At 44.8% G+C, this 27,849-nt stretch overlaps 1 protein-coding gene across 1 annotated transcript; it reads right to left on the reverse strand.

Moving 5' to 3' along the window:
• Positions 1-933: 933 nt before the first annotated feature.
• LIX1L (limb and CNS expressed 1 like) lies at positions 934-27,442 on the reverse strand. The gene is made up of 6 exons (XM_004581830.2): positions 26,892-27,442; positions 16,995-17,158; positions 10,801-10,941; positions 2,199-2,294; positions 1,825-1,902; positions 934-1,493 (listed from the first exon to the last, which is right to left on the reverse strand). The coding sequence occupies exons 1-6, from the start codon at positions 27,181-27,183 to the stop codon at positions 1,251-1,253; spliced, it is 1,014 nt and encodes a 337-aa protein (XP_004581887.2). The 5' UTR covers positions 27,184-27,442; the 3' UTR covers positions 934-1,250.
• Between the last annotated feature and the right edge of the window lie 407 nt (positions 27,443-27,849).

Raw genomic sequence — 27,849 nt, forward strand, 5'->3', positions numbered from 1 at the left:
CATCACAAGTTCAGTTAAGGAATTCACCGAGCAACAATGTACTATAAAGGAAATCACAGAGACAAGGGCAAAAAGCATATCTTAGACTTCCAAAAATAGCCACCAGCCAGATTGCTCCTGTCTTACTTCACCCAGGAGAATGGTATTGAAACCACAAACAGTTGATCATTGATTTCTTCTTTCCTCTCCTTCGGTCTCCCACGGCTCCAGTTAGTTAGAAGTACTGCAATACTAAAGTCTCATTGGTTTTCCTCATCAATTCATTCTCTAGTGATCAACGCAATCAATGTGGAGGAAGAAGAAAAGAGAAAAAAAAAATAAACATCAAAGCTGTATGCATCTGTGATGGTAAGCAATAGTAACAGAGAATATGTGAAACTTGGCTCTTTCACCAAATGAGGCAGGTAATGCTTCCAAAGAGCAAAATGTTGGGAGTTTTGCTCTCTCCAAATCTCTCTGGGCGGGAAGGTCTAAATACAAGACTGTACTAAGTAGAGTGAGCAAGGGAGAAGTGAAAATGAAATATTGAAAGACAGTCATTTTCAACTTTGACCTCGTAGAGTATATCCAGAAATCTGGACTACTGGTATAGTAAAGATATGTCCCAGAAGCGCTAAGCAGTAAACGTCCATGGATTATGTTTATAATTCTTTTCGTGTTCCTGGACAGTTTCTCAGGAGTGATCTGAAAATAAGAAACCAGATCTGTACTTTCTTCCTAACAAGGCAAGGAAGTCTCAAAACAAAGCCGCGTTTGGAGGCAGACAAGAAGTAAGGGAGTGATGGAGAGGGTAGGAGTATCTAGCAGGTGCAGCTCGAGATAAACCAAAGTCAAAGGCTTCATATTCATTTGAATCCAAAAGAAAAGAGGAATGAGGGGGAGGGTGGAGCACACATTCAGGCTACCTGTTACTTTGAAAGGAGACATGAACAAAGTCAATCATTGTGCTATTGAAATGATGACACAGAGTTAATGTGAAGAGCCAAGAAAGCTCCAAAGACAGGCTGCTCTTTCCGATGAAAAGGAGAGGAAATGTTTCAAATGAAACTATACCCAAAGATGGGAAGTTAAAAAGGGGGAAGCGCTTAGCAAATAGGAATCCACGTGTAGAATTTATACATATACATATATATAATCTATATTTTAAAGTATAAAATTGAGAAAGTATATACAGAAATTGTTCTGTGTCTTAGAGACATCAAAAAAGAGGGAGTGGTCCTGGAGAAACTGGGGTGTAGGTGGTGGCGTGTCTAACAGTTGGAAGAATGCATATTGCCCAACTGTCCAGCTGCCAGCATGAGGATATCTTTCTTTTCTTTGTGAAAGCGTAGCTCTTTGCCTGCCAGTCGGGCTTCATCCAGCTCCCGCTCAGTTGAGGCCAACTCTCGGGACAGTGCCCCCGGCACACTCTGCTCTCGGCTCACCCAGTCCAAGGCCATTTGGTGGCGAATATCATCATCGAGGGCCCGGTGCGAATAATGAGCCAATACCTCCTGGTCAGAGAAGGAATGTGAAGATTATGGAGAAAGTGAAAATGTGTGTCATCCCACATTGACCCAAATGGGATTAGGAACTCATGGCTTTGGAGTCATAACTAAAATCAGCACCATAATTTCCCAAGGAAATCTTCCTAGTGGGGGAGATAGGGTAGGCAAACAAATCACAGTCAATACTTAAATAGGAGAGATTGTAGGCGTGAAGAGCACATATAAGAAAAGACTTCTATATTCACAGCCTGATAATCATATACCTACTTATATCTATCATAGTAGCCACCACAAAATAGTCCTCCTGTCCGACCCTGCAACTGTTAATATCTCTTACCTGCCGGGAGCACTGTCTTTCTCTCATGGCCTTGAGGCTGCCATTCCAGTGCAGCAGCTGAAAGACTGTCATCAGCTCCTGGGGGAGGAAGACATGAAGGACCAAGGCAGTGGTTTTTCTGTTGGTAAGTTGCATCAGAATTATATGGGGAACCCTTTCCAAAATGTATTTCAGGAAGCATCTGTCACCCACAGCTCTGACATACCCTTGGGAGAAGAAAGGTATTATATTTTGAATAATATCCTAGCAGGTTAGGAATTAATAGGCATAAGGCATATATACCATAAATATATTAATAGAAGGCATATATATATATTATGTACATATATGATATATAATATACGTATCAATCAGGTAAATAAGTGAAACAGTACCTGGAACTCTAACATTGACTTGCCCTTGTTGGATTCCAGCATGAATCGGAAGGCACCGATCCCTGTATTCGGATTGTCAGCTTCTTCCCTGTTTCCCTGGTAACAGAAGGATAGAAAAAAAGATAGATCTTGAATCAAGATTTTCATCTCCAGCAGCACTGTTCAACAGAAATATAAGCTACATATTTAATTTTAAACCTTGTAGTCACCAAACTAATATAAGGCAAGCAGATAAAATTAATTTTAATAATATACTTTATTAATGCAATACATTCAAAATATTACTTCTCAAGTGTAATCGTATAAGCATTAGTGAAATAGATTTTTGGAAATTTATCTTAGCTATTTTAAAGGCAGAGTTACAGAGAGAGGAGAGACAGAAAGACAGATCTTCTATATGCTGATTCACTTCCCAGATGGCTGCAACGGCTCGCTCTGGGTCAGGCTGAAGCCAGGAGCCAGGAGAGTCTTCTGGGTCTCCCACATGGGTGGTGTCCAAGGACTTGGGCCATCTTCTGCTGCTCTTCCCAGACTATTAGTAGTGGGCTGAACTGGGAGTACAGCTGCCAGGCCATGAACTGGCTCTAACAAGTGATGTTGTCATCAAAGGCTGTGACTTTATCTGTTAGTCAACAATGCCAGCCCCCCAAAGCAATTAAATTTACACCAGCCACATTTCAAGTGCTTAACGGACACACCTGTCTAGTGTCTATTCTTTTTTTCTCTCTTTTAAAGATTGATTTATTTTTATTGGAAGACAGATTTACAGAGAAGAAAGATCTTCCATGCACTGGTTCACTCCCCAAAACAGCCAGAGTTGAACCAATCTGAAGCCAACAGCCAGGAGCTTCTTCCAAGTCTCCACACAGGTGCAGAGTTCCAAGGCCTTGGGCTATTTTCCACTGCTTTCCCACCCCACAAGCAGGAAGCTGGATGGAAAGTAGAACAGCTGGAACACGAATTGGAACCTATATAGGATCCCAGCGCTTGAAGGTGGAGGATTTAGCCAATTAAGCCACTTCACCAGGCCCATGTCTATTTTCTTAGCAAAAATCCACAGGAGCAGAAGGTAATCACATTTTTTTTAAACATTTACTTTATTTGTTTCTATTGGAAAGTCAGATGTACAGAGAGCAGGAGAGACAAAGTGGAAAATCTTCCATCCGTTGATTCACTCCCCAAGTGACTACATTGACCAGAGCTGTGCTGATCGGAAGCCAAGAGCCAGAGGTCTCTTCGGGTCTCCCATGCAGGTGCAGTGTCCCAACATTTGGGCCCTCCTCAATTGCTTTCCCAGGTCACAAGCAGGGAGTTGGACGGGAAGTGGGGCCATTGAGATTTGAACCAGCACTCATGTGAAATCCTGGTGTGTGCAAGGTGAGAACTTTAGCTGCTAGGCCATGGTGCTGGCTGCATATATATATATATATATATATATATATATATATATATATATATATATATATATATATATTTAAGATTCATTTCTTAGGCCCGGCACTATGGCCTAGTGGCTAAAGTCCTCACCTTGAACACGCTGGGATCCCATATGGGCGCCAGTTCTAATCCCGGCAGCTCCACTTCCCATCCAGCTCCCTGCTTGTGACTTGGGAAAGCAGTCAAGGATGGGGGTACTTGGGACCCTGCTCTCATGTGGGAGACCTGGAGGAGGTTCCTGGCTCCTGGGTTCAGATCGGCGCAGCGCCGGCCGTTGCGGCCACTTGGGGAGTGAATCATCGGATGAAAGATCTTTCTTTCTGTCCCTCCTCCTCTCTGTACATCTGCCTTTCCAATAAAAAAAAAATAATTTTTTTAAATTGGAAAGTATTATTATTATTATTATTATTATTATTATTATTTACAGAGAGAAGGAGAGACAGAAAAAAAGCTCTTTAATCTGATGGTTCATTCCCCAAGTGGCTGCAGTGGCTGGAGTGGAGCTGATCTGAAGCCAGGAGCCAGGAGCCAGGAACCTCTTCTGGGTCTCTTTTCTGGGTACAGGATCCCAAGGCTTTGTGCCATCCTTGACTGCCTTCCCAGGCCACAAGCAGGTAGCAAGTAGGGCAGCCAAGACGTGAACCGGTGCCCATTTGTGATCCCGGTGCATGTAAGATGGAACTTTAGCCACTAGCCTACTGTGCTGGGACCAGCAATCACATATTTTTAAAATTATCTTTTGTTAGGGCTAGCATTGTGTGCAAGTTAAGCCACCATTTGCAACACTGAATCCCATATTGGAGTGCTAGTTTGAGTATATGCTATTTCATTTTCAATCCAGCTCCCTGGTAATACATTTGGGAAAGTAGCAGATGATGGATGGCTCAGGATCTTAGGCCTCTGCCACCCACAGGAGACCCAGGTGAAGCTCTTGGCTTCTGGCTTTGTCCTAGTCCGCGAATTAGGAAGAGTAAATCAACTGATGGTCTCTCTTCTCTGTTGCCCTGCCTTTTAAATAAATAAATAGACTTTTAAAAAAAGATTTATTTATTTTTATTGGAAAGGCGGATACACAGAGAGGAGGAGAGACAGAGACGAAGATCTTCTGTCTAATGGTTCACTCCCCAAGTGAGCCGCAACGGCTGGAGCTGCGCCGATCTGAAGCCAGGAGCCAGGAGCTCTTCCGGGTCTCCCATGCGAGTACAGGGTCTCAAGGCTCTGGACCATCCTCGACTGCTTTCCCAGGTCACAAGCAGGAAGCTGGATGGGAAGTGGGGCCGTCGGGGCTAGAACCGGTGCCCATATGGGATCCCAGCATGTGCAAGGCAAGGACTTTAACCACTACGCTATTGCACCGGGCCCTAGACTTGTTTGTTTGTTTGTTTGTTTTAATTAAAAGGGAACCAGTATGAGCCATAAGCATGGGAATGCCTTGGTAGCATCTTCATACCATCTATTTAATATGTCCTCTGTTATTATATGACCCCTAATATATTTTTTAAAGATTTTATTGTTATTGGAAAGCTGGATATACAGAGAGGAGGAGAGACAGAGAGGAAGATCTTCCGTCCGATGATTCACTCCCCAAGTGAGCCTCAACGGGCCGGTGCTGCGCCAATACGATGCCGGGAACCTGGAACCTCTTCCGGGTCTCCCACGCGGGTGCAGGGTCCCAATGCATTGGGCCGTCCTCAACTGCTTTCCCAGGCCACAAGCAGGGAGCTGGATGGGAAGTGGAGCTGCTGGGATTAGAACCGGCGCCCATATGGGATCCCGGGGCTTTCAAGGTGAGGACTTTAGCTGCTAGGCCATGCCAGCGGGCCCAGACCCCTAATATTTTTTAAAAAACAATGTGATATAGACGTTAAGAGTGTGAACTGCATCTACTACTAGTCATAATGAGATTAATCATAGGCTCATATTATAGGATTGTTTTGAGAATTAAATGCATTTTTCTAAATTAAAGAAGAAAGAGAAATACATATGTTCCAAAAATTGCAGTGAGGGGTGGGCACAGTGGTGAAACCATCCTTTGGAGCCTCTGTACCCCATATCAGAGTATCTGGGTTCAAGTCTTGGCTCCACTTCCAACTCCATCTTTTTGCTGATGCTCACCATAGGAGGCAGTAGGTGAAAGCCCCAGTGCTCGGATCCCCATCATCCATGTGGGAGTCAGACTGAGTGTTGAATTCTGGCTTTGACCTGACCAAGTCTCAGTTACCATGGGTACCACTGGATGGAAGATCTCTGCGTGGGTGTTTCTCTACCTTTCAAATAAAGTAAAAATAAATAAGATTTTAAAAGGAGCCAGCACTGTGGTGTAGAGGTTAAAGCTGCCACCTACAATGTTGACAACCCATATGGGTGTTGGTTTGAACCCCAACTGTACCACGTCCAAGGCAGCTCTCTGCTAATGCGCCTGGGAAAGCACTGGGTGACGGCTCAAGGGTCTGGGCCCCTGTAGCCATGTGGGAGACCCAGAAGAAGCTCCTCTGGCTTTCTGATTGTAGCCTGGCCCAGCCTTGCCTGGAGTGAACCAGCAAATGGAAAAATAGAAAATCCTTCTCCCTCTTCCCCTCCCTCTCCACCTCTCTCTGTAACCGCCTTCCAAATAAAGAAATCTTTAAAAAAAGCCAATCATATTATGTATAATTCAGTTTACTTTAGAAAAGCAAGCATCACTAAGGATTTAGAAGCAAAAAGCTGGATCGCTTTCACTGGAAGGAAGGAAAAATGTCATCTTCTAAATTAGGCTGTAGGGCTCTGAGAAAAATCATCATTTATTTTTGCTTGTAATTGTTCAATATGATGCTCTGTCAGTACCTTCCAAACCATTTAATGCACGGCATATATAAATGATAATTATATCGGTGCAGCCGACTAGACCACCTACAATAATGTTGGGCTGAGAAGTCTGTGCTAGGCCTTGCCTCTCTCCTCAGCATGGAGACGATCAGCATCATGCCACACAGGCAACCTGTCTAGGGCATGTAAGAGTGGCATGACCTACCATTGGGAAGCCACCAGCTAGGGAGCTCTACCTCATGTCACACTTCCACACCTAACATGGGTATATTAATTCCATTATTCAACAAATATTTAATTAAAGAATACTTGATAAGTGAAAGGAATTCTAGAATATAATTGGAAATAAATTAGAATTTGATCCAATTTATTTAGGCTATAAATGTGAAAGCTCAGACAAACTGAAGCTAGGTAATTTGTCAAAACACAGAGTACAAGATAGTGCCATTCATAACCATTAAGAACAAAGGCCTGGTGCAGTAGCCTAGTGGCTAAAGTCCTCGCCTTGCACGCGCCAGGATCCATATGGGTGCCGGTTCATGTTCTGGCTGCTCCACTTCCCTTCCAGTTCCCTGCTAATGTGCCTGAGAAAGCAGTACTAGATGGCCTAAGTGCTTGGCCCTGCCCCCATGGGAGGACCAGGATGCAGGTCCTGGATCCTGGTTCCCTCCTAGCTCAGCCCTGACCATTACAGCCATTTACAGAGTACGCCAACAGATGGAAGATCTCTCTCTTTTGTAACTCTGCCCTTCAGATAAATGAAACAGTGGGGAAAAGGCTGAAGGCAAAAAATGGGAGCATTACCCTTTATCCATGGCTGAGACCAAATGAAAATTATTCTAAAGAGTGGGAATTCCACCAGGAAACCAATGAGAAATCCACTAATTCTCAGTTGTGGGGGGTTAATAAAAGAGGAATAGTGCCAAGGGAAAAAGAATAACTCACATTTGTTAAGCACTTTGCAATAACATTGCTTGTAATTAACCTATAATTTCTTTCCTTTTCCTTTACTATACAGTCTTAACCTTGTTTAGTAATCACCCCTCTACTAGGTGCCTCGGAGGATACGGACTTATATATAACTCACATTCAGAAGATAAATATTGATCCTCTTTTCCAGCAATTTATTTAAAACTTTTTTTTATGTGTGTATTTGTTCTTATTTATTTGAAAAGCAGAAAAAAACAGAGATCTCCCATACGCTAGTTTTCTCCCCTATGCTCATTTACTCCCCAAATGCCCACAAGAGCCAGGGCTGGGCAGGCCGAAGCCAGGGGGCAGGACCTCAGCCTGGTCTCCCACCAGTACAGCAGTGACCCATCACCGGGCCATTACCAACTGCCTCCCAGGGTGTGCACGGCAGAAAGCTGGAATTGGAAACAACCAGGACTCAAAACTCAGGCACTCCAATGCGGAATGTGGGAATCCTAAGCAGTGTGGTATCTTGAACAACTGCATCAAACGCCAGTCGCACAAATCTGTTTTAAGATGGGCATTTTGGCCACTGAGAAGTTGAATGGAGGCTTTCTGGGGGAGTATCTGGGAAAGGATCTTTTAATATTAGAGAAAATAGAAAAGATAGTCTCTGTCTCTGAATGTAGTCGTGTCTCTATTAATTGAAAGCTGTAGCCAACCTGCACCCTGAGGAGACTGAGTTCAAGGATATAGCCAACATCCACAGGAAAGTTAAGTGGAGAGATGGGAAGAATTTGGGCTAGGAGGCCCGGCGCGGTAGCCTAGTGGCTAAAGTCCTTGTCTTGCATGTGCCAGGATCCCATACGGGTGCCAGTTCTAATCCCGGTGGCCCCACTTCCCATCCAGTTCCCTGCTTGTGGCCTGGGAAAGCAGTCGAGGACAGCCCAAAGCCTTGGGACCCGCACCCGTGTGGGAGACCTGGAGGAGGCTCCTGCTTTCTGGCTTCAGATCGTCTCTGCTCCGGCCGTTGCGACTGCTTGGGGAGTTAATTAGCGGATAGAAGATCTTTCCTGTCTGTCTCTCCTTCTCCATGTAAACCTGACTTTCTAATAAAAATAAATAAACATTTTTTTTTCCCAACTTCTTCCATGCCTCCCACCCAAGTGTAGGATACCAAGGCGTTGGGCCGTCCTCAACTGCTTTCCCAGGCCATAAGCAGGGAGCTGGATGGGAAGCGGGCCACTGGGATTAGAATCAGCGTCCATATGGGATCTCAGCACGTGCAAGGCGAGGACCTTAACTGCTACACTATTGCACCAGGCCCATAAACAAATCTTAAAAAAAAAAAAAAAAAAAGGAATTTTGGCCAGTAGATGATGACATTCTTGATCCATTGGCTCAACCAGCTCTGAAATTTCCTTTATTTCTGGACTTCCTGTCATGTTAAATGACAAATTTCCTTTCTTTATTAAGTCAATTTGAAGAGATATTTTCTGTTACTTGCATCCAAAGGCATCTAAACAGTCAACAAATAAGTATACTATGTTAATTATATATATTATACCCATTCGGTAGATGAGGAAACCGACAATGCAGTCACTGCTGCAGAATTACACAGTAACAGAACCATAATTTCAGTACAGTGAATTCAGAGCCAATTCTTCTAAGTGTTACCCACCCTGCTTTTTATTAATCCAAACTGATGTTTTCTTTTATAATACCATGAGATGATTTAAGAGCCACAATGTACTTTCTTAATTTTAATTGACACTGATTAATAAAAACATTGTTTTATTTTCTACAGATGCTATCGAATGGGAACAAAAAAATAGGAGGAAAAAATGGATGGTTCCTAAGTAACAGACGAAGGCCAGTAGTCTTTTAAAATTATTTATTCATTTATTCATTTCTATCACAGGGAGACAGAGAAGGAGGGGTCTTCCATCTCCTCATTCCAACTCATTCCAACTCCCCAAATGCTTACACCAATCAGTGGTGGGCCAGGCAAAAGCCAGAAATCAGGAGCTCCATTCTGGTCTCCCACATGGATGACAGGGACCCAAGCATGTGGATCAGACTCCGCTGCTTCCCCAGGCACATTAACAGGGAGTTTGATTGGAAGGTTCGACTTAATCCTACAGTCTACCATGGGCTACTAGTGCAATGGAATGCCAGTTTCTCAAGCAGCAGCTTAACCTACTGTGCCACAAGGCAACTAAAACATCTTCTCCATGAGTTCCTTTTTAAAAGAGTAAAATAAACTTTCCTACTTTTTAGGAAAAAAGAACAAGCCACTGCATTGTAAAGGGGTTCTCTATTAATACCGAAAGTCATAGAGTTAGGAGACAAGTGACCACAAAAATAGCCGTATAAAAACCAGAACAGTAAAAAGCCATTGTTTTGAACCAACATTGAGAAAGCCAAAATTCAAGGTTAATGTTCATTTTGAGAAATCTCTAAAATTCCATAATTCTTGAATTAAAGTTTTCTGGATATCAAAACTGCACAGTAGGACCCAGCGTGGTGGCCTAGAGGCTAAAGTCCTCGCCTTGAACGTACCAGGATCCCATATGGATGCTGGTTCTTTTTTTTCTTTTCTTTTTTTTTTTTTTAAGATTTATTTATTTTTATTACAAAGTCAGATATACAGAGAGGAGGAGAGACAGAGAGGAATATCTTCCATCCGATGATTCACTCCCCAAGTGAGCCGCAACAGCTGGTGCTGAGCCGATCCGAAGCCGGGAACCAGGAACCTCTTTCGGGTCTCCCACATGGGTGCAGGGTCCCAAAGCTTTGGGCCGTCCTCTCCTGCTTTCCCAGGCCACAAGCAGGAAGCTGGATGGGAAGTGGAGCTGCAGGGATTAGAAACTGTGCCCATATGGGATCCCGGGGCATTCAAGGTGAGGACTTTTAGCCGCTAGGCTACGCCGCCGGGCCCCGGATGCTGGTTCTAATCCCGGCAGCCCCACTCCCCATCCAGCTCCCTGCTTGTGGCCTGGGAAAGCAGTAGAGGACGGCGAAAAGCCTTGGGATCTTGCACCCCCCGTGGGAGATCCCGAAGAAGCTCCTGGCTTCATATTGGCTCAGCCCTGGCCACTATGGCCGCTTGGAGAGTGAATTATCAGATGGAAGATCTTCTTCTCTGTCTATTCTCCTCCCTATATATATGATTTTGCAATAAAGATATATAAATCTTTAAAAATCTGCACAATAAAAGATGAAATAGCAACAAAAATCCCACAAACCTAGATACAGGATTAAATACTGAGACACATGGGCCTTGTGACACATAAGACCAACAGGGAGGAAACAGAACAGAAATGGAAACAGATAAGATGAATTCATGCCTGATGCCCCAGTTGATTTGAACGATTTCTCAGCCAGATTTTTCAGCCAGTCACTTGTCCCATTCCCCAATGCTCCCTTCCAACCTCACGTGACTTACATTGAAAGATGCCAGGGCCTCAGAGACACTCTTCTCAATGAACTCATCAGTGATTCGCCGAGAAGGATGCTCGTTAAACACAGAGTTCATTAACGCAATCTTTGCAGCACTCCGCCGAGCCTCTGCTTTAGTGGGGCAAAACTAGGCAGGGGAGAGAGAGAACATGTGTCTTGTGTGCAACCTCAGAGGAAAAAACAGTGGGAAAGAAACACAGAAGACTCTTGGGACATTTTTCAGGGAGGGGGAACCCTTTTTGTTTTTCTGCCAAAGATCATGTGCATATTTATGACATCATTTGTGGGACATCCAAAATTATCAGCTTAAAAATTAGACTGCCGTAAGTTCACTGATTTTTAAGTCCTGCTTTCTGTTGCCTTGACAGAGCTGGTCCAGATGACTTTGAGGGCCTTATAGGCCCCCAGGATGGGATTCCCCACCTCTGCTTTAGATAAATCAGTTGTGTTCAACACATTTTCCAAGTGTTTAATTGTAAATAGGTTGGGATGTTTGGATGTATAATTTTGATTCAACATCCTGAAGTCATTAAAAACTGGAAACAGCTATAGCTCAGACCAAATTGAATGCAGACTAATGAAGGCTGCTGAAGTCAGCATCTAACCATTAGAGAGGAAAAAAAAAAACCTTCTGCTTAAACTGTCAACAGAATTAATTACTCAAAGGCCAGATTCTAGCCAGCTTGTGAGACATCTGCAACTTGTCCTCTTGGTCTATGGATGGGCAAGGCCATTTGGATTCAACTAGAGAACCCATGATTAAAACAAAGCCTTACTGGCCAGGCTGCTTCTGCAGAGGCCCTTATTCTCTGTTCTAGGTACTCATCTGGAACTCCTAGACATCACTTGAACAAATTTTTAAACATTTATTTATTTGAAAGGCTGAGTGAGACAGAGAGAAAATTCAGAGATATCTTCCAACCTGACTCACTCTTTTTTTTTTTTTTTAAGATTTATTCATTTTATTACAGCCAGATATACACAGAGGAGGAGAGATAAAGAGGAAGATCTTCCATCCGATGATTCACTCCCCAAGTGAGCCGCAATGGGCCGGTGCGCGCTGATCCGAAGCCGGGAACCTGGAACCTCTTCCAGGTCTCCCACGCGGGTGCAGGGTCCCAATGCATTGGGCCATCCTCGACTGCTTTCCCAGGCCACAAGCAGGGAGCTGGATGGGAAGTGGAGCTGCTGGGATTAGAACCGGCGCCCATATGGGATCCCGGGGCTTTCAAGGCGAGGACGTTAGCCGCTAGGCCACGCCACCGGGCCCAACCTGACTCACTCTTAAGAGCCAGGGTTGAACCAGGATGAAACCAGGCCCCAGGAGCTCCATCTGTGTCTCTCCCCTATGACTTGCAGGAAGCCAAATCCCTGAGCAATCATTTCCTGCCTCCAGGCGCTCAACCTGCTGTGCCGCAACAGCAACCCATGGATTTCATTTGAGGTTCTAATGGGGCATTTTCCCCAGGAATGCAGTGAGCCAAAGGAGCTATTTCTGAAGAAGGTCTAACTCTGAAGACTAAAGAAAGAATTCATCATTTTTTTTTCTTTTCAGTGAAGGAAAGGAGCAGCAGGGCAGTTGGAAGGGAACTAGGGGTATGGGTCTGTACCATGGTGTAGTAGGTTAAGCCTCTATCTGCCATGCCAGCTGGTTGAGCCCAAGCTGCTTCACTTTTCATCCAGCTCCCTGTTAATGTGCCTGGGAGATCAGAGGAATATGGCCCAAATCCTTGGGCCCCTACACTCACATGGGAGACCTGGAAGAAGTTCAAGGCTCCTGGCTTCAGCCTGACCCAGCTCTGGCCACTTGGGGAGTGAACCAGCAGATGGAAGATTTCTGGCTCTCTCTGTAAATTTTCCTTCTCTCTCTGTATATCTGCCTCTCAATTAAAAATAAATAAATCTTGAAGGATTGTTAGGGAAGGAAAAAAAACAAGGAAATGTGTTTAAAAAGCAAGGAGAAATTAAAGATTAATTCATTAATTTATAACCAACATAGGTTTCATGGAACAAGCCTGGTTTTCAGAAGTCTTAAACCATTCAACCTGAGATCTCTATCCACAACAGTATTCCTTTATAACTCATCTTTGTTGGCTGCCCTTTATCATTTAAGATTAAAATGAGAAGAAAGCGATGTCGCAGTTCGGGGGGTGGACATTTGGTGCAGTGATTAAGGTGTCACCTGGGACACTCGCATTCCATATCTGAGTGCTAGCGTCCTGGCTGAGCTCATGACTCCGTATTCCTGCTAATGAACCCTTGAGGATGGAGCAGATCATGGTTCCATACCACATGCTTCCTGCCATCCACATGGGAAGCTAGGAATTGAGTTCCAAGCTCTGAGTTACAGCCCGGCTCATCCCTGGCTATTTAGGGCATTAGGGAAGCGAATCAACAAACAGAAGACTTTTCTGGGCTTATTCTATCTTTCTATATATTTCTGCTTTTCAAATAAGCAAAAATTCCAAAAGAGAATTAAAAGCTAGACCAGGTTATGTTCACTACTTCACCATTCTTACTGTTAATAATTCCTAATTTCCTATAGCTGCTGGTTTTCTCTGAGACAGCAGATACAGCTTAAGGGACTGACTCTAAGTCTTCTTGCTTCTGAAGTTTCTCTATTATTTGTCTGCTGCCCACTCCATCATATACTGTTGTTTCTGAAAATGTCACCTATAAGGAAAACCACAAGGGAAATTTCACCTGCCAAAGCGAACATAAAAGAAACAAGGTAGGGCCTGGCGCAGTGGCCAAGAGGCTTAAGTCCTCTCCTTGAACGCGCCAGGATCCCATATGAGCGCCAACTCTAATCCTGGCAGCATCACTTCCCATCCAGCCTCATGCTTATGGCCTGGGAAAGCAGTCGAGGACAGCCCAAAGCTTTGTGACCCTGCACCCGCATGGGAGACCTGGAGGAAGTTCCTGGCTCCTGGCTTCAGATTGGCACAGCTCTGGCCATTGTGGCCACTTGAGGAATGAATCATCGGATGGAGGATCTTCCTCTCTATCTCTCCTCCTCTCTGTATATCTGCCTTTCCAATAAAAATAACAAATCTTTAAAAAAACAAACAAGGGGGAAAAAAGGCCACAGTTGATAATTATCTGAGAAAAGTTACAGAAATTAAATTGCTAAAATGGTTCCATTATGGGCATCATAAAATAATCAAATTGTGTGACTACCATCAATATGATGAGATGGGTAGAAGGGAAAGATATTATTCTCTAAGAGGAGAAAGAATGAACATTAGTTATCTTGGATATGTATTTTTTTAAAAGATTTATTTTATTTTTATTGCAAAGTCAGACATACAGAGAGGAGAGACAAAGGAATATCCTCCATCCATTGATTCACTCCCCAAGTGACCGCAGTGGCCAGAGCTGAGTCAATCTGAAGCCGGGAACCTGGAACCTCTTCCAGGTCTCCCACATAGGTACAGGGTCTCAAGGCTTTGGGCTGTCCTCGACTGCTTTCCCAGGCCACAAGCAGGGAGCTGGATGGGAAGTGGAGCTGCTGGGATTAGAACTGGCACCCATATGGGATCCCAGTGTGTTCAAGGAGAGGACTTTAGCTGCTAGGCCACGCCAGCGGGCCCTGTTCCACTTTTAAACCAGCTCTCTGCCAATGTGCCAAAGCAGTGGAAGAATCTAGACCCTACAGTCCATGTGGAAGACTAGGATGGAATTCCAAGCTCCTGGTTTTGGTGTGGCTCATCCCAGTCTACTGTCCCATTCTGCAGGCGTGGGGTGGGGGGTGAACCAGCAGATGGGAGATCTCTCTGTCTCTTTCTGTTACTCTTTCAAAAAAAAAAAAAAAAAAAAAAAAAAACTAACTAACTAAATAAATAAGGGCCCAGTCCAGTAACTGAGCAACTAAAGTCCTTGTCTTGCATGTTCCCGCATACCATACAGGCGCCGGTTCTAATCTCGGCAGCACTACTTCCCATCCAGCTCCCTGTTTGTGGCCTGGGAAAGCAGTTGAGGACGGCCCCAAGCCTTGGGACCCTGCATTTGCATGGGAGACCCGGAAGAGGTTCCTGGCTCCTGGCTTCAGATCAGCTCAGCTCTGGCCACTGTGGCTGCTTGGGGAGTGAATCATCAGATGGAAGATTTTCTCTGTCTCTCCTCTCTGTATATCTGACTTTGCAATAAAAATTAAAAAAAAAAGAAAGGATAGTTACTATTATGGGATCTCAAGAAATCACTGTGGACTACTATGAAGATTTTTTTAAAAAAGATGTATTACTATTAAGCAGAGTTATACAGAGAGCAAGAGCTTCCATCTGCTGGTTCACTCCCTAAAAGTCTGTAACAGCTGGAGCTCAGCCAATCAAAAGTCAGAAGCTTTTTCTGGGTCTTTTGCGTGGGTGCAAGGATCCAAGGTCTTGAGCCATCCTCTGTTGTTTTCCCATTCCATAAGCAGGGAGGGAATTGGATTGGAAGTGGAGCTGCTGGGACACAAACTAGTACCTATATGGAATGCTGGTGCCGCAGGCAAAGGCTTAGTCCACTACAAAATGACCTGGGGCCTGGCCCCACTACTATGAATATAACAGATGAACTTATCATTTTATTTTGTTGTTATTTGAAAGGGTAGAGTTCTAGAGAAAGAAGGTGAGATAGAGAGATGTTCCATTTGCTGGTTCACTCTCTAAATGGCTATAATGGCTGGAGCTGGGCTGGTTCCTCAGGAGGAGCCAGGAGCTTCCTGTGGGACTCCCAAGTAGGTACAAGATCCCAAAGACTTGAGTAATCTTTTGCTGCTTTCCCAAGTGCATTAGCAGGTAGTTTGATTGGAAGTAGAGCATCCAGGACTTGAACCTGCACCCACCTCCACAGGAAGAGGCTTATTCCACCATGCCATAGTGCAGGCGCCAAAGATGGATTTTTTAAAAATGTGTTTTATGTATTTGAAAAGAACAATGACAGAGAAACAGAGAGATTTTTCATCTGTTGATTAACTCCCCCAATGCCGCAAGAACCAAGGTGGGGCCAGGTAGAAACCAGGAGCCTAGAATGCCCATCCCCCTCTCCCTTGTGGGTGGCAGGGATCCAAGTACTTGGGCCATCTTTTGCTGCCTTTCCATGCACATCAGTAGGAAGCTGGATCAGAAGTGGAACAGTTAGGACTCAAACTGGCACTCTGACATGAGATGCTAGCATCAGAAGCTGTGACATAACCTACTGGGCCCGCTTCTCTATTCTTTTTTTTTTTTTAAGATTGATTCATTTTATTACAGCCAGATATACAGAGAGGAGGAGAGACAGAGAGGAAGATCTTCTGTCCGATGATTCACTCCCCAAGTGACTGCAACGGCCAGTGCTGTGCCGATCCGAAGCCGGGAACCTGGAACCTCTTCCGGGTCTCCCACGCGGGTGCAGGGTCCCAATGCATTGGGCCATCCTCGACTGCCTTCCCAGGCCACAAGCAGGGAGCTGGATGGGATGGCTAGGCCACGCCGCTGGGCCCCGCTTCGCTATTCTTAAGAAGAGATGGTAGAGGGCCCAGCAATGGTCTTTAGTGGCTAAAGACCTCGCCTTGAACGCCCCGGGATCCCATATGGGCGCTGGTTCTAATCCCAGCAGCTCCACTTCCCATCCAGCTCCCTGCTTGTGGACTGGGAAGGCAGTCGAGGATGGCCCAATGCATTGGGACCCTGCACCCGCGTGGGAGACCCGGAAGAGGTTCCAGGTTCCCGGCTTCGGATCGGCACAGCACTGGCCGTTGCAGTCACTTGGGGAGTGAATCATCGGACAGAAGATCTTCCTCTCTGTCTCTCCTCCTCTGTGTATCTGACTTTGTAATAAAAATAAATAAATCTTAAAAACAAAAAAAAAGAGATGGTAGAAAGTTGGAATGTCATAGACGAAAGAGCAGAACATGAACTAGAGAGGGGCAAGAGGAGGGTGCTGGCAGTGTGATGCACTGAACAAGGCAATACATAACTGTTCAAATTCAAAATGGGTTTGAAGTTTTGCAGGCTCAAAGAAAGCAGCATGCTGCTGAGGGTCTTCTAAGGGCTAAAAGAGACTCAGAAACTTGCCTGAAGGATTTTCCCAGAATTGGCTTAAATCCCCAAACATGTGATTGCAAAGAGAGATTTCACGGCCAAAGTGATAGAGAAAGCTCATGTGGTCTCCTAAAGGGTTCCTCTTTGTAAATGCTACACTGGCAACTCTTACCTGGAAGCTTCCAAAGCAGCTCCCTCCCGGCAGGGTGACGTAGCACACGTAGGGAGGGCTGTTGGAAGGAACCATCTCGTAAACCACCAGGGCCCCATTCTTCAAGTCAGCCCCACGGGACTGCTTCATCTGCCAGAATTCTTGAAGGGCCTCCACCACATTCACTGCAAAAAGAGAAGACATTAGCAATGTTGACACCTCCAAGGGTGCTGTGCTGCAGCACAGTGCGACCTCTCTGTACTCCTGTACTCCTCAACAAGCTGATCATTGCCATGTACAAGCGAGTGAATGATTAAAATCACGCTGTGATGAACTTAATTTGTATATACCAACCAGAATATGCCTGCCCTCCTCTCGCCCCTCTCTAGTTGACTTAATTAGATGTGCACGCACAAGGAGAATTAGGTAAATACTGAAGGCAGAGTTTCCAAGATCAACAGACCATTATCAATACCTGATGCAGTACAGCAAGCCTAGAATAATAACCACGACAAGTTTTATTGACCACTTACCCTATGTCTGGCATTTCCCTAAAGAATTTACCCACATCATCATAGCAACTTTATGAGGTAGGTGCTTTTCTTATCCCCATTTCACATGTAAGAGAAATAAAAGTAGTGAGCAGGAATTTAAACTTGGTCAGTCTTAGTTACGCATCCCATGATGTTGACCATTAGGCAATATTGTCAGACAAGAAAATTGAGTCATGTTCAAGCCATGTTTCTAGTGAGCGAACCAATGGCTAGATTCTTTTTCCATCCTGGAATTCTGTGTGTATACTATGTGACAGAGAAGAGGCATCCAGATTGCTTTTCTTTAGTGGGCTTACCTGGGTGTATGTGCTTTTTGGAGGAACTCTATGTTGGGAGCTACTCCTCCGTCGGTCTCTCAAGCCCTTTCTTGCTAGGTATGCTAAGATTAAACGGTCCTGACTGCTCTCTACTCAGACCTTCTCATGACTGCGTTTGCAGCAAGAAATCTTTTTTTTTTTTTTTTTTTAAGATTTATTTATTTTTATTGAAAAGTCAGATATACAGAGAGGAGGAGAAACAGAGAGGAAGATCTTCCGTCTGATGATTCACTCCCCAGGTGACTGCAACGGCTGGTGCTGCACTGATCTGAAGCCGGGAACCAGAAACCTCTTCCAGGTCTCCCACGCGGGTGCAGGGTCCCAAAGCCTTGGGCCATCCTCGACTGCCTTCCCAGGCCACAAGCAGGGAGCTGGATGGGAAGTGGAGCTGCTGGGATTAGAACTGGCGCCCATATGGGATCCCGGGGCATTCAGGCGAGGACTTTAGCCGCTAGGCCCGCAGCAACGAATCTTAAAGATGAGATAATGCCTCCCTGTGCAACCAAAACCAGACCTGTTTATTGCTTATTACAAAATGGCAGCTTCTTCAAGTTCAGTGTTCCTCCTTATGACACTGTCCACTGTGCAAGCATCCATGTTGGACTTGGCAAGCAAGGAAAACTGACACAAATAAGATGTTTATGCTACATGTGGTGCTACGAGTAATAAAGTCCTTTATCTCTGACCCAGAAGTCTTAGACTTCTGCTAGCATTCATTAGACAGTAACTAATTAGTTGTAAAATCAAACTCCAGACCTGACAGTAATCTAAAACACTTATTCCCATCTCACAATTCTTGGGCCCAGTCACTCCACAGGGGTAGGTATTCAGTATCTACCCCATGTTAGATTATGAATTAGATTCTAGGTCACACTAGAGAACACAATCATACATGGTTTCTTTTTTAATGTTGCCTGCACTGTGAAGGGGGAGAAACAAAAATAAAATCAAACAAACGTAAAATTTGAACTGATAAATTCTGTAAAGTGATACATTCTAAAAAGGAGTGGTAAACAGAAAAATTATAGGACTATCTGATCTAGTTAAGAAGGTCAAACAAGGGGGGAGTATTGTGATACAGCAGGTAGACCATCACCTGTGATTTGGTATATTTCCAGCTCCCTACTAATGGTCTGAATGGTCTGGAAGAAGCAGAGGAAGATGGCCCAAGTGTTTAAGCCCCTGCCATCCACATGGGAAACCTGAATGAAGCTCCTGGCCTTGGCCTGGCTGTCTGGGGAGTGCACCAGCAGACAGAAGATCTCTTGCCTCTTTCTCTCTCTCACTAACTCATACTTTCAAATAAATAAACAATAAATCTCTTTAAAAAAAAAAAGAAGAAGAAGAAGTTGAGGACAGCCCAAAGCTTTGGGACTCTGCACCCGCATGGGAGACCTGGACGAGCTCCTGGCTCCTGGCTCAGATTGGCACAGCTCTAGCCGTTGTGGTTATTTGGGGAGTGAATCATTGGATGGAAGATCTTCCTCTCATCTTTCCTCCTCTCTGTATATCTGCCTTCTAATAAAAATAAATAAATAAATAGAAAGAACAAAAAAAGGTTTGATGAGGTAAATTCAGGTATGAGTAAGAAGTCACTAGGTAAGAAGTAAGAAAAGAATTTTCTGAACATAAAGAACAGCACAGGGCTTGGTGTGGTAGCCCAGTGGTTAAAGTCCTCACCTTGCCTAAATAAATCTTTAAAAAAAAAGAATAGCATATACAAAGGCTTTGTGACAGCAAGGAATACAGTGAATCAAGGTAATGAAAGAAGACCAGTTCGCTACAAACAAGAAAGAGTGAGGGAACGCAATGCAGATGAGGTAGTAGTCCCTGAAAACAAGATTAGGGCTGTGGAAGGTTTGATTCCATCCTAACTATTGGGAAGCAACCGAAGGATTTTAAACCAGAGTAATGAGATCCGTTTTGTTTTGGAAAGGATTGATTTGAGGATATTAAACATTTCAAGAAGCTTTAACAAAAGCTTCACAAACACAAATTATCTTTTTTTTTTTTCTGAAGATCCATTTATTTTTATTGGAAAAGTAGATATATAGAGAGCAAGATCTTCCATCCATTGGTTCATTCCCCAAGTGGCTACAACAGCCAGAACTGAGCTTATCCAAAGCCATGAGCCAGGAGCTTCTTCTGAGTCTCCCACACGGGTGCAGGGTCCCAAAGCATTGGGCCATCCTCCACTGCTTTCCCAGGCCACAAGCAGGGAGTTGGATGGGAAGTGGAGCAGCCAGGACAGGAACCAGTACCCATATGGATCCCATGCATTCAAAGCAAGAACTTTAGTCACTAGGCTACCGTGCCAGACCCAAACACAAATTATCCTGCGTGCTCTCCAGTATCTTGCAGCATAACCACTCCCCTACCCTTAATCATAACAACGACTTACTCCTTCTTTCAGATTGCATTAATTAGTTCAGATCTGTCAAGAAACCATCAAGATCGGAAAGCAATGAAAGAGATACACTGCAGAAGTAGGAGAGGGCAGGGGGAGGCTTCAGAGTACAATGGAAGTCTGACATTGGTAGGAGGAAGGGAAAGAAGGTTTGGATTTGAGAATCTCTGACTGTAATGCAGGTCCCACAAAGGTTTGGCCAAGCTAGTGGAAGTCCTCAGGCCAAAGGAGTCCAATGTCTCACCAGGATGTGCTTTATTAATACTCCACTGTGTTCAGTCATTGGCTAGGAGATGCATACAGGAAACGTGACCTCAGTGTAGATGCACCAATGAATCCAGAAAAGGCAACAGCTGAAGCTGGTCGTCAGCTATGTTCCTGGAAGCTGGAGAGCTGAATGGCCCATTTTCATGGCTGCCATGCATGCACATTGGCCAAAATGTAAACATTTCAAGAAGCTTTAACAAAAGCTTCACAATAGGTGCATGACTCCATTCTAGATTGTAAGGATAAAAATAATACAGAGGGCCTGGTGGCGTGGCCTAGTGGCTAAAGTCCTCACCTTGAACGCCCCGGGATACCATATGGGTGCCGGTTCTAATCCCGGCAGCTCCACTTCCCATCCTGCTCCCTGCTTGTGGCCTGGGAAAGCAGTCGAGGACTGCCCAAAGCTTTGGGACCCTGCACCCGCATGGGAGACCTGGAAGAGGTTCCTGGTTCCTGGCTTCAGATCAGTGCAGCACCGGCCGCTGCAGTCACTTGGGGAGTGAATCATTGGATGGAAGATCTTCCCTTCTCTCTCCTCCTCTCTGTATATCTGACTTTGTAATTAAAAAATAAATCTTTAAAAAAAAAGAAGAAAATAATACACAATCCTTGACAGCAGGATGCTCAAGATCTACTCAACAGTCACAGCTGTCTTACCTGCTCAGCAGCCACGAGACACCCCATGCACACAGCCAGAATTTAAAACGTTCTTTTCTAATGTCCTACATTTAGCTGACTTTCTAGAATGCTTATTCTCTCATTAAAAGGCAGCATGAAAAGGAAACACTCTCTTTCCCACCCTTGGTTTTGGCAAGGGCTCTTAAAAGGTCACTGCTACCCGGAAAGTTTAGTCATCTTTGTTCTTTGCATTGAGATCTTTTCAACCCAGTTCCTTCTTTGAGGCAATTTAGCACAATGCACTGGCTGACAGCTCTCCTCACATGCAAACAACTGGGGAGAATAGTGGAATAAAGAAGAAGGGGAGGAGACCACCATAATTGGGAAAGTCCTGTTAGAAAGCACCTGTCTATCCCATATCCATTTAAATCTCACTTGGCACAGAGATCGGCACAGGACTACGGTTTTTTTTTTTTTTTTAATTTTATTTTATTATTTTTAGGACTATTTTAAAATGACTGCTAAAAGCCAAAGGAGATGGAGGTGGGGGGGTTCTTATTTCAAAAATATGAATATGGGTGCCCGGCGGCATGGTCTAGCGGCTAAAGTTCTTGCCTTGAACTCCCCGGGATCCCATATGGGCGCCGGTTCTAATCCCGGCAGCTCCACTTCCCATCCAGCTCCCTGCTTGTGACCTGGGAAAGCAGGACGGCCCAATTGGGACCCGGCACTCACATGGGAGACCTGGAAGAGGTTCCTGGTACCCGGCTTCAGATTGGCGCAGCACTAGCCGTTGCAGTAACTTGGGGAGTGAATCATTGGACAGAAGATCTTCCTCTCTGTCTCTCCTCCTCTCTGTATATCTGTCTTTCCAATAAAAATAAATAAATCTTAAAAAAAATATGAATATGAAATGAGAAATTGGGGAAATGATCAAGAAAAAATCAATGAACTGACCTGCATTTGAAAATGCTCATAGATTTATTCATTTTTAGAGTTGGAGGAAGCTTGAAATGATCTGGTTCTAGTTAAGCTAAAGAAGGGCAAATTATTTGCTCGAGGTCACAGGGCTGTTACAGAGTTGGGGTATGGGTCTAAATGTCCTGGAATTAATGTTTTCTCCAATCTTGATCCTAGGTCCAAAATTCAGTCCATGACAGATATAATGGTTTACAAACGGACAGAGAAGAGTGAGCGGGAGACGTACACATAGGATAGCTACGTTTATTTTTTGGAAGTCACTGACAGATGCAGGGCTGAAAGGAAAAGAAAGACCAGGATAATGAGTAATATTTAAGTGTTTATGCCATTATGTGGAACAGTAACAATAATTTGACTTTTATCCTAGGACATAAAAATAATAGATGAATGTTTAAATGGAATGAGGTTATTTATTTACCAGAAGAAAAACACTGAAACCACACATGAAACTATAATTAACATTTTATGTCATAAGAATAAATGCATGCCTGGTGGCGTGGCCTAGTGGCTAAGGTCCTCGCCTTGAATGCGCCAGGATCCCATATGGTTGCTGGTTCTAATCCCGGCAGCTCCACTTCCTCTCTATCTCTCCTCCTCTCTCTGTATATCTGACTTTGTAATAAAAATAAAATAAATCTTCAAAAAAAAAAAGAATAAATGCAATTTTGTGGCAAGGGAGCAGGGATAAAGAGATAATAAATAGATGGTGAAATTGAGAGGTGAGTAAAAAACTCCCTGTGATCATAAAGGATGTTGGAAACAGGCTAATCCAGCTTACCTCACATTTTATGACTGAGAAGGAAGCCATTATTATGGCAATATTTCATCTGATAGTTTAAATTCTACTTTTTAGAAGAGTCCCATGAATGGCCCACAGTATTACAATCTCTGTGGGAAAATGGGAGTACCAGCGACTCTGGGATGGACTGTGACAGGCTGAACAATACCCTCCGCCAAACTGTCTATATCCTAATCTTCAAGACCTACAAATGTTACCTTATAAGGCAAAGATTTTGCAGTGTTTAATTAAGGAATCTGAGATGGGGAGATTATCCTGGATTATCAGGATGGGCTCTAAATGCTTATAAAAGGAAATCAGATGTAACAAAACAGACTAGAAACAGGCATGAGGCAGAACTTTCTACTATGGAGGCAGAGATCAGAATGAAATAGTCATGAACCAGAGAATGCTAGCAGCCACCAAAAGCTGGAAGAGGCCAGGACTAGGTTCTTTGTTAGAGCTTCAGGGGGAACATGTGGTGTCAATTTTGTTTTTTAGGTTTTTTTTAATAAAGATTTGTTATTTTTATTGGAAAGGCAGATATACAGAGAGGAGGAGAGACAGAGAGGAAGATCTTCCGTCTGATGATTCACTCCCCAAGTGACTGCAACGGCTAGAGCTGAGCCGATCCGAAGCCAGGAGCTTCTTCCAGGTCTCCCATGTGGGTGCAGGGTCCCACAGCTTTAGTCTGTCCTCAACTGCTTTCCCAGGTCACAAGCAGGGAGCTGGATGGGAAGTGGAGCCTCCAGGATTAGAACCGGTGCCCATATGGGATCCTGGGTGTGCAAGGCGAGGACTTTAACCACTACACTATCGTGCTGGGCCCTGTGGTGTCAATTTTGTACTTCTGATTCCAAAACAAGGAGAGAAAAAATTTCTGGCATTTCAAGTCACCAATTTTGTGATGGTTTGTTATGGTAGCCACAGGAAATTCACACAGGGATTTGTCCACATTTCCAAAAACCACAAATATTTTCACTAAATAGTTTGGCTTCAGTCACTTACAGGGAAAAAGCCAGCCATGATTCTAAGGAAAAGAAACAACTGAACAACTAAACAGAGAACACTACACAAGATTCACTTGTTCAGCCAAGTGGACTAGCTGGGCAAAATCTTGTCACGTAGCCATATTATAAAGCAAAGTAGGCCTGAAGACTTACCAGGGCAAGGAACATGACTTATTCAATCACACAGTTCACAAACTGCCAGATGTCACCTTGGAGAAGGGGACTGGTTGACAGAGGAAAAAGAGGGCAAAGGAAATGGTAATACCAATGCCTATTACACACAAGATTCTCAAAGTATTTCAAAATGCATATTAGCAACTACTCGTTGAGCACTGTGTGCTACAAGCTTTGTATTGCTCACCTCACTTAATTCACAAGAAACTATCAAGAGATATATTATAATACCCATTTCACAAAATAAATGATTTAAGAAACAAGCCAGAAGTAGCAGAACTAAGATATGGAATCATTTACTTGGCCCCAGAGCCAGCCTCCCTTCTATTGCATGATCTCCCTTTTCTGTGCCATGAATCTTCACACATGTTCTGTAAAAGCAGACTATGAGCTCCATCCAGATGGGGACTAAATATCTGCCTTGATGACCACGCAACTGGTGATCCATAAATATCTGTTCAATGAACAGAACAGAGGAGGCATGCAGAGATGAAGCAGCTTTGCCAAGATCACACAATTTAACAAGGCTAGGCTCTCTTGATCTCCAATCCTATGCATTATAAACTGATGAAGACCCTTCAGCATAGGGAGCTCTGCTTATCTTGGATGAGTGGGAGTGTGAAGAGATAAAGACAAATGGGTCAAACAATAGAAGAGTTTTTAACAAAAATACTGAAGTCCTCTATGCATGAAGGTAAATCCAAAGATTATGACTGGGAAAAGTTATTTTTGAGCAGCCAAGAAGAAGAAGGGTATGAGTTGAAGATGATGCAGTGAAGTCTTACTGAACCTGGGAATGGTTTGGGCAGAGACCGAAGTAAATTGTATCCTCCCAAATACCGTGCCATCAGTCACAAGGGTACGTGGGTATGTGCCAGCAGCAGCTTTGCCTATTAATCAAAGTAGAATAAGTGATTCCATGTGGGGAAGGACTTCCGAGCCAAATCGGCAGAGATTTTTGCTTGCCTGAAGCTGAATTTGCTGCCAAATTGTCCTTAAGTACTGGCTGGGCACTCAAACTGGAAATGAGAAACTCAAGAATAATGAGAAGTATGGTGTTGAGAGGTGGAAGGTTGGAGGAGTCTGAATGGTGGCTTTCTGTCAGCACAGTCTGCTCATTCCCCTCTCCTTTCTAAGGAAATCAAGGAGTTTTTGCTGAACCCTCAGTCTGCAAGCAAAACTAGAGGTGCTCCAGGTAACCCAGACAAGAGGTCCGTGTCCAACGGCTAAGCCTTTCCTTGACCTCAACTCGCAGACCTGCAGGAGCAGGTTGGCACCTGGTGGCAGGCAACTCTGTCACACAGCCTTCTTAAAGCCAGGAATTAAGGTGGAAAGGCAAGTATTTCCTTATGATGGATTTCTGAATCCTCGCCTTTTGCATTCGTAGTATGCCATCCATGGCAAGAGTTCAAACTGAAGAATGAGGAGAGGTTGATAATACATGAATGAATCATTAGGCAACAGAGAAAAGTGAATCTAAAAATCATTTTTGTTAAAATCTTTAGCTTTATACCATCTGAATTTCAGAGCAGGAGAACATACAATGTCGTTCTCCCTAAGGAAATACAACCCAACAAGTCTGCTATCATAATCATTCAATAATATCCAGTATGCATCAGTTTCAATATCTCAATTAATTCATATCACAGTTCTTGAGGAAACAAAAGCACAGTGAGGTTGAGTCCTTTCCTCCAAATACATCTAGCTGGCAATAGGGATTTCTAAAGTTTGTATGTGCCCTTTTCGCTAGGCCTGCTCAAAAAAAAAAAAAAAAAGTCACTGTTTATACAGAAAGCCTATTGTTAAAATAGAAAGTTAAACCTATAAAGTCACTTCCAGGACAAGCAGACCTGGTTAAACAGACAGAAGAGATGTCCTGAAACTCCCAGACTCACACCCCCTCATATCTCACACCCTTTACCATCCCTTGCTACGCAGCACTAAAAATCTGGAACTCCAATTCCAGGAAATTCTATCCTGGTAAAACAGAAACAACAAAGAAAACCCTTGCATCCCCCTTCCCAGAGACGAGGCATCTTGAAGAGGATGATTTCTCACTGAAATGGAGTTTCTACCTGGCTCCTTTCCATAGAAGTTAACATTGAGACAGCCAAGCCCTGGAATTTATCCTCAGTTTCTGGGCAGCGGCCAGGAAAACAAGGCCAGACAGACAGGGAGACCAGAGCTGTGGGGCTCCCATACTAAAAGAGACGCTGGAGTAAGTCCTAAGGCACAGGAAGCTGGGGAGGGCCCGGCCCAACGGCTCTAGATGTAAAGGCACAATCTCTAGCACCCCTTAATTTCTCCCAGCCAATCTGAAGTTACATTCGAAATTTCAGAATGAAGTTAAGTGAGGGATGAAGAACCCATGATGAAGGAAATGGAGTCCTGGAATTACCGAGATTGCAGAAGAAATGTTGCGGAAGGGTGGATAAGCAATGTCTTGAACATGAGATAAAGGGCAGGATCCAACACAATGGGGACTGGTTTTCAAAGGGCAAGAAATGTTGAGACACTCAGCTACGGGAAGAATTGCATTTCTGAAAGAGACAGGTTGGAAAGAAAGGGTTGTTTCCCCTTCCTCCCAAAAAACTGGGGTCCCTTGAAAATCTATTAATAACTCAATAAAGGGGAGGGAGTGGAAGGCTTCAATGCGTGTATTGTGCGATTGTGCCTGTGCCTATATGCAGCTAAGAAGGAAATTCCGAAAGGAAATGCATGTTGGGGCTCCACGCCAGGGAAAGGACTGTGAGAGAGCAGGGCCCCTTTACAGGGAGGAGGGTCCCGCAGGAGGCCAGACCCACAGACTCACCTCGGCCATAGCCCTGCGTGTGCTTGGCGAAGCTCCTCACCACCGCCTCCACGGCCTCCCGCAGCACCGCAGGGCTGCCGGCCGCGCCGGGGGGCAGGGGCAGCCCTGGGGCCCCCGACAGAAGCAGCGGCGGCGGGGGCGGTGCGGGGGGCGGCGGGGCCGGCGGGGGGCCCGCTGGGGGTGTGGCGGCGGCGGCGGCAGCCCCGGTCACGCCGGGCCGCAGCGCTCGAAGAGTGCCCCTGCCGCCGGTACCCACTCCAGGCTGCAGCCTCTGAGCTCGCATCGTCTCCATCCCGGCTGCCAGCAGAGCAGTGGCCCGCAGCCTGCCAGGCTGGCGAGCTAACGGTCCCAGCCACCCCCGTCAGCAGAGCCCGGGGACTGAGGGCGGTGCCGGGGCCCGGCCGCCAGTCAAGTGGGGGCGGGGACGACCCCTGCCTCATGCCAATCACCGGCGAGGGGCGGGAGAGGGTGGGCTCCGGCTCCGCCATAGGCAAGTTGCTGAGGAGGATGGGGGGACCGAGAACCAATTGCAAAGAGAAAAGGCGATACTCTCTACATTGGAGAAGCCAGCGCGTCTCGGGGAGCTTGGTGGCGGGTACTAGAAAGCCGGCCAGATCCGTGGGCGGGACTTGAGGAAATACAGACCTGGATGCAAGTCCTGGGAAGAACTGCAGACACCAGTGAGAGGATTCACAGAGACCATGTGTCGGACCACTTCGTTTTAAAAATAGACATGAGGGTTTTACATGTACATGAGGAAAGTGTACTTAAGAGAAGTAGTGGAAGTTGTCCAAGATCCCATGCAATTGCTAGTGGAGCTAAAGTGAGGAATGCTATTGGCAATGTAACGAGCAAATTCTGTGCAGGGTCCTTTAACGCCTTGTCTTATTCAATAAGCATACTAAGTAGATTTTATTATTTTACAGAGAAGAAAATTGGTGTTAGGGCCTGGCATGGG

Source organism: Ochotona princeps, chromosome 2 (assembly GCF_030435755.1).
Source record: "Ochotona princeps isolate mOchPri1 chromosome 2, mOchPri1.hap1, whole genome shotgun sequence".
In the NCBI taxonomy this organism is placed as follows: Eukaryota; Metazoa; Chordata; class Mammalia; order Lagomorpha; family Ochotonidae; genus Ochotona; species Ochotona princeps.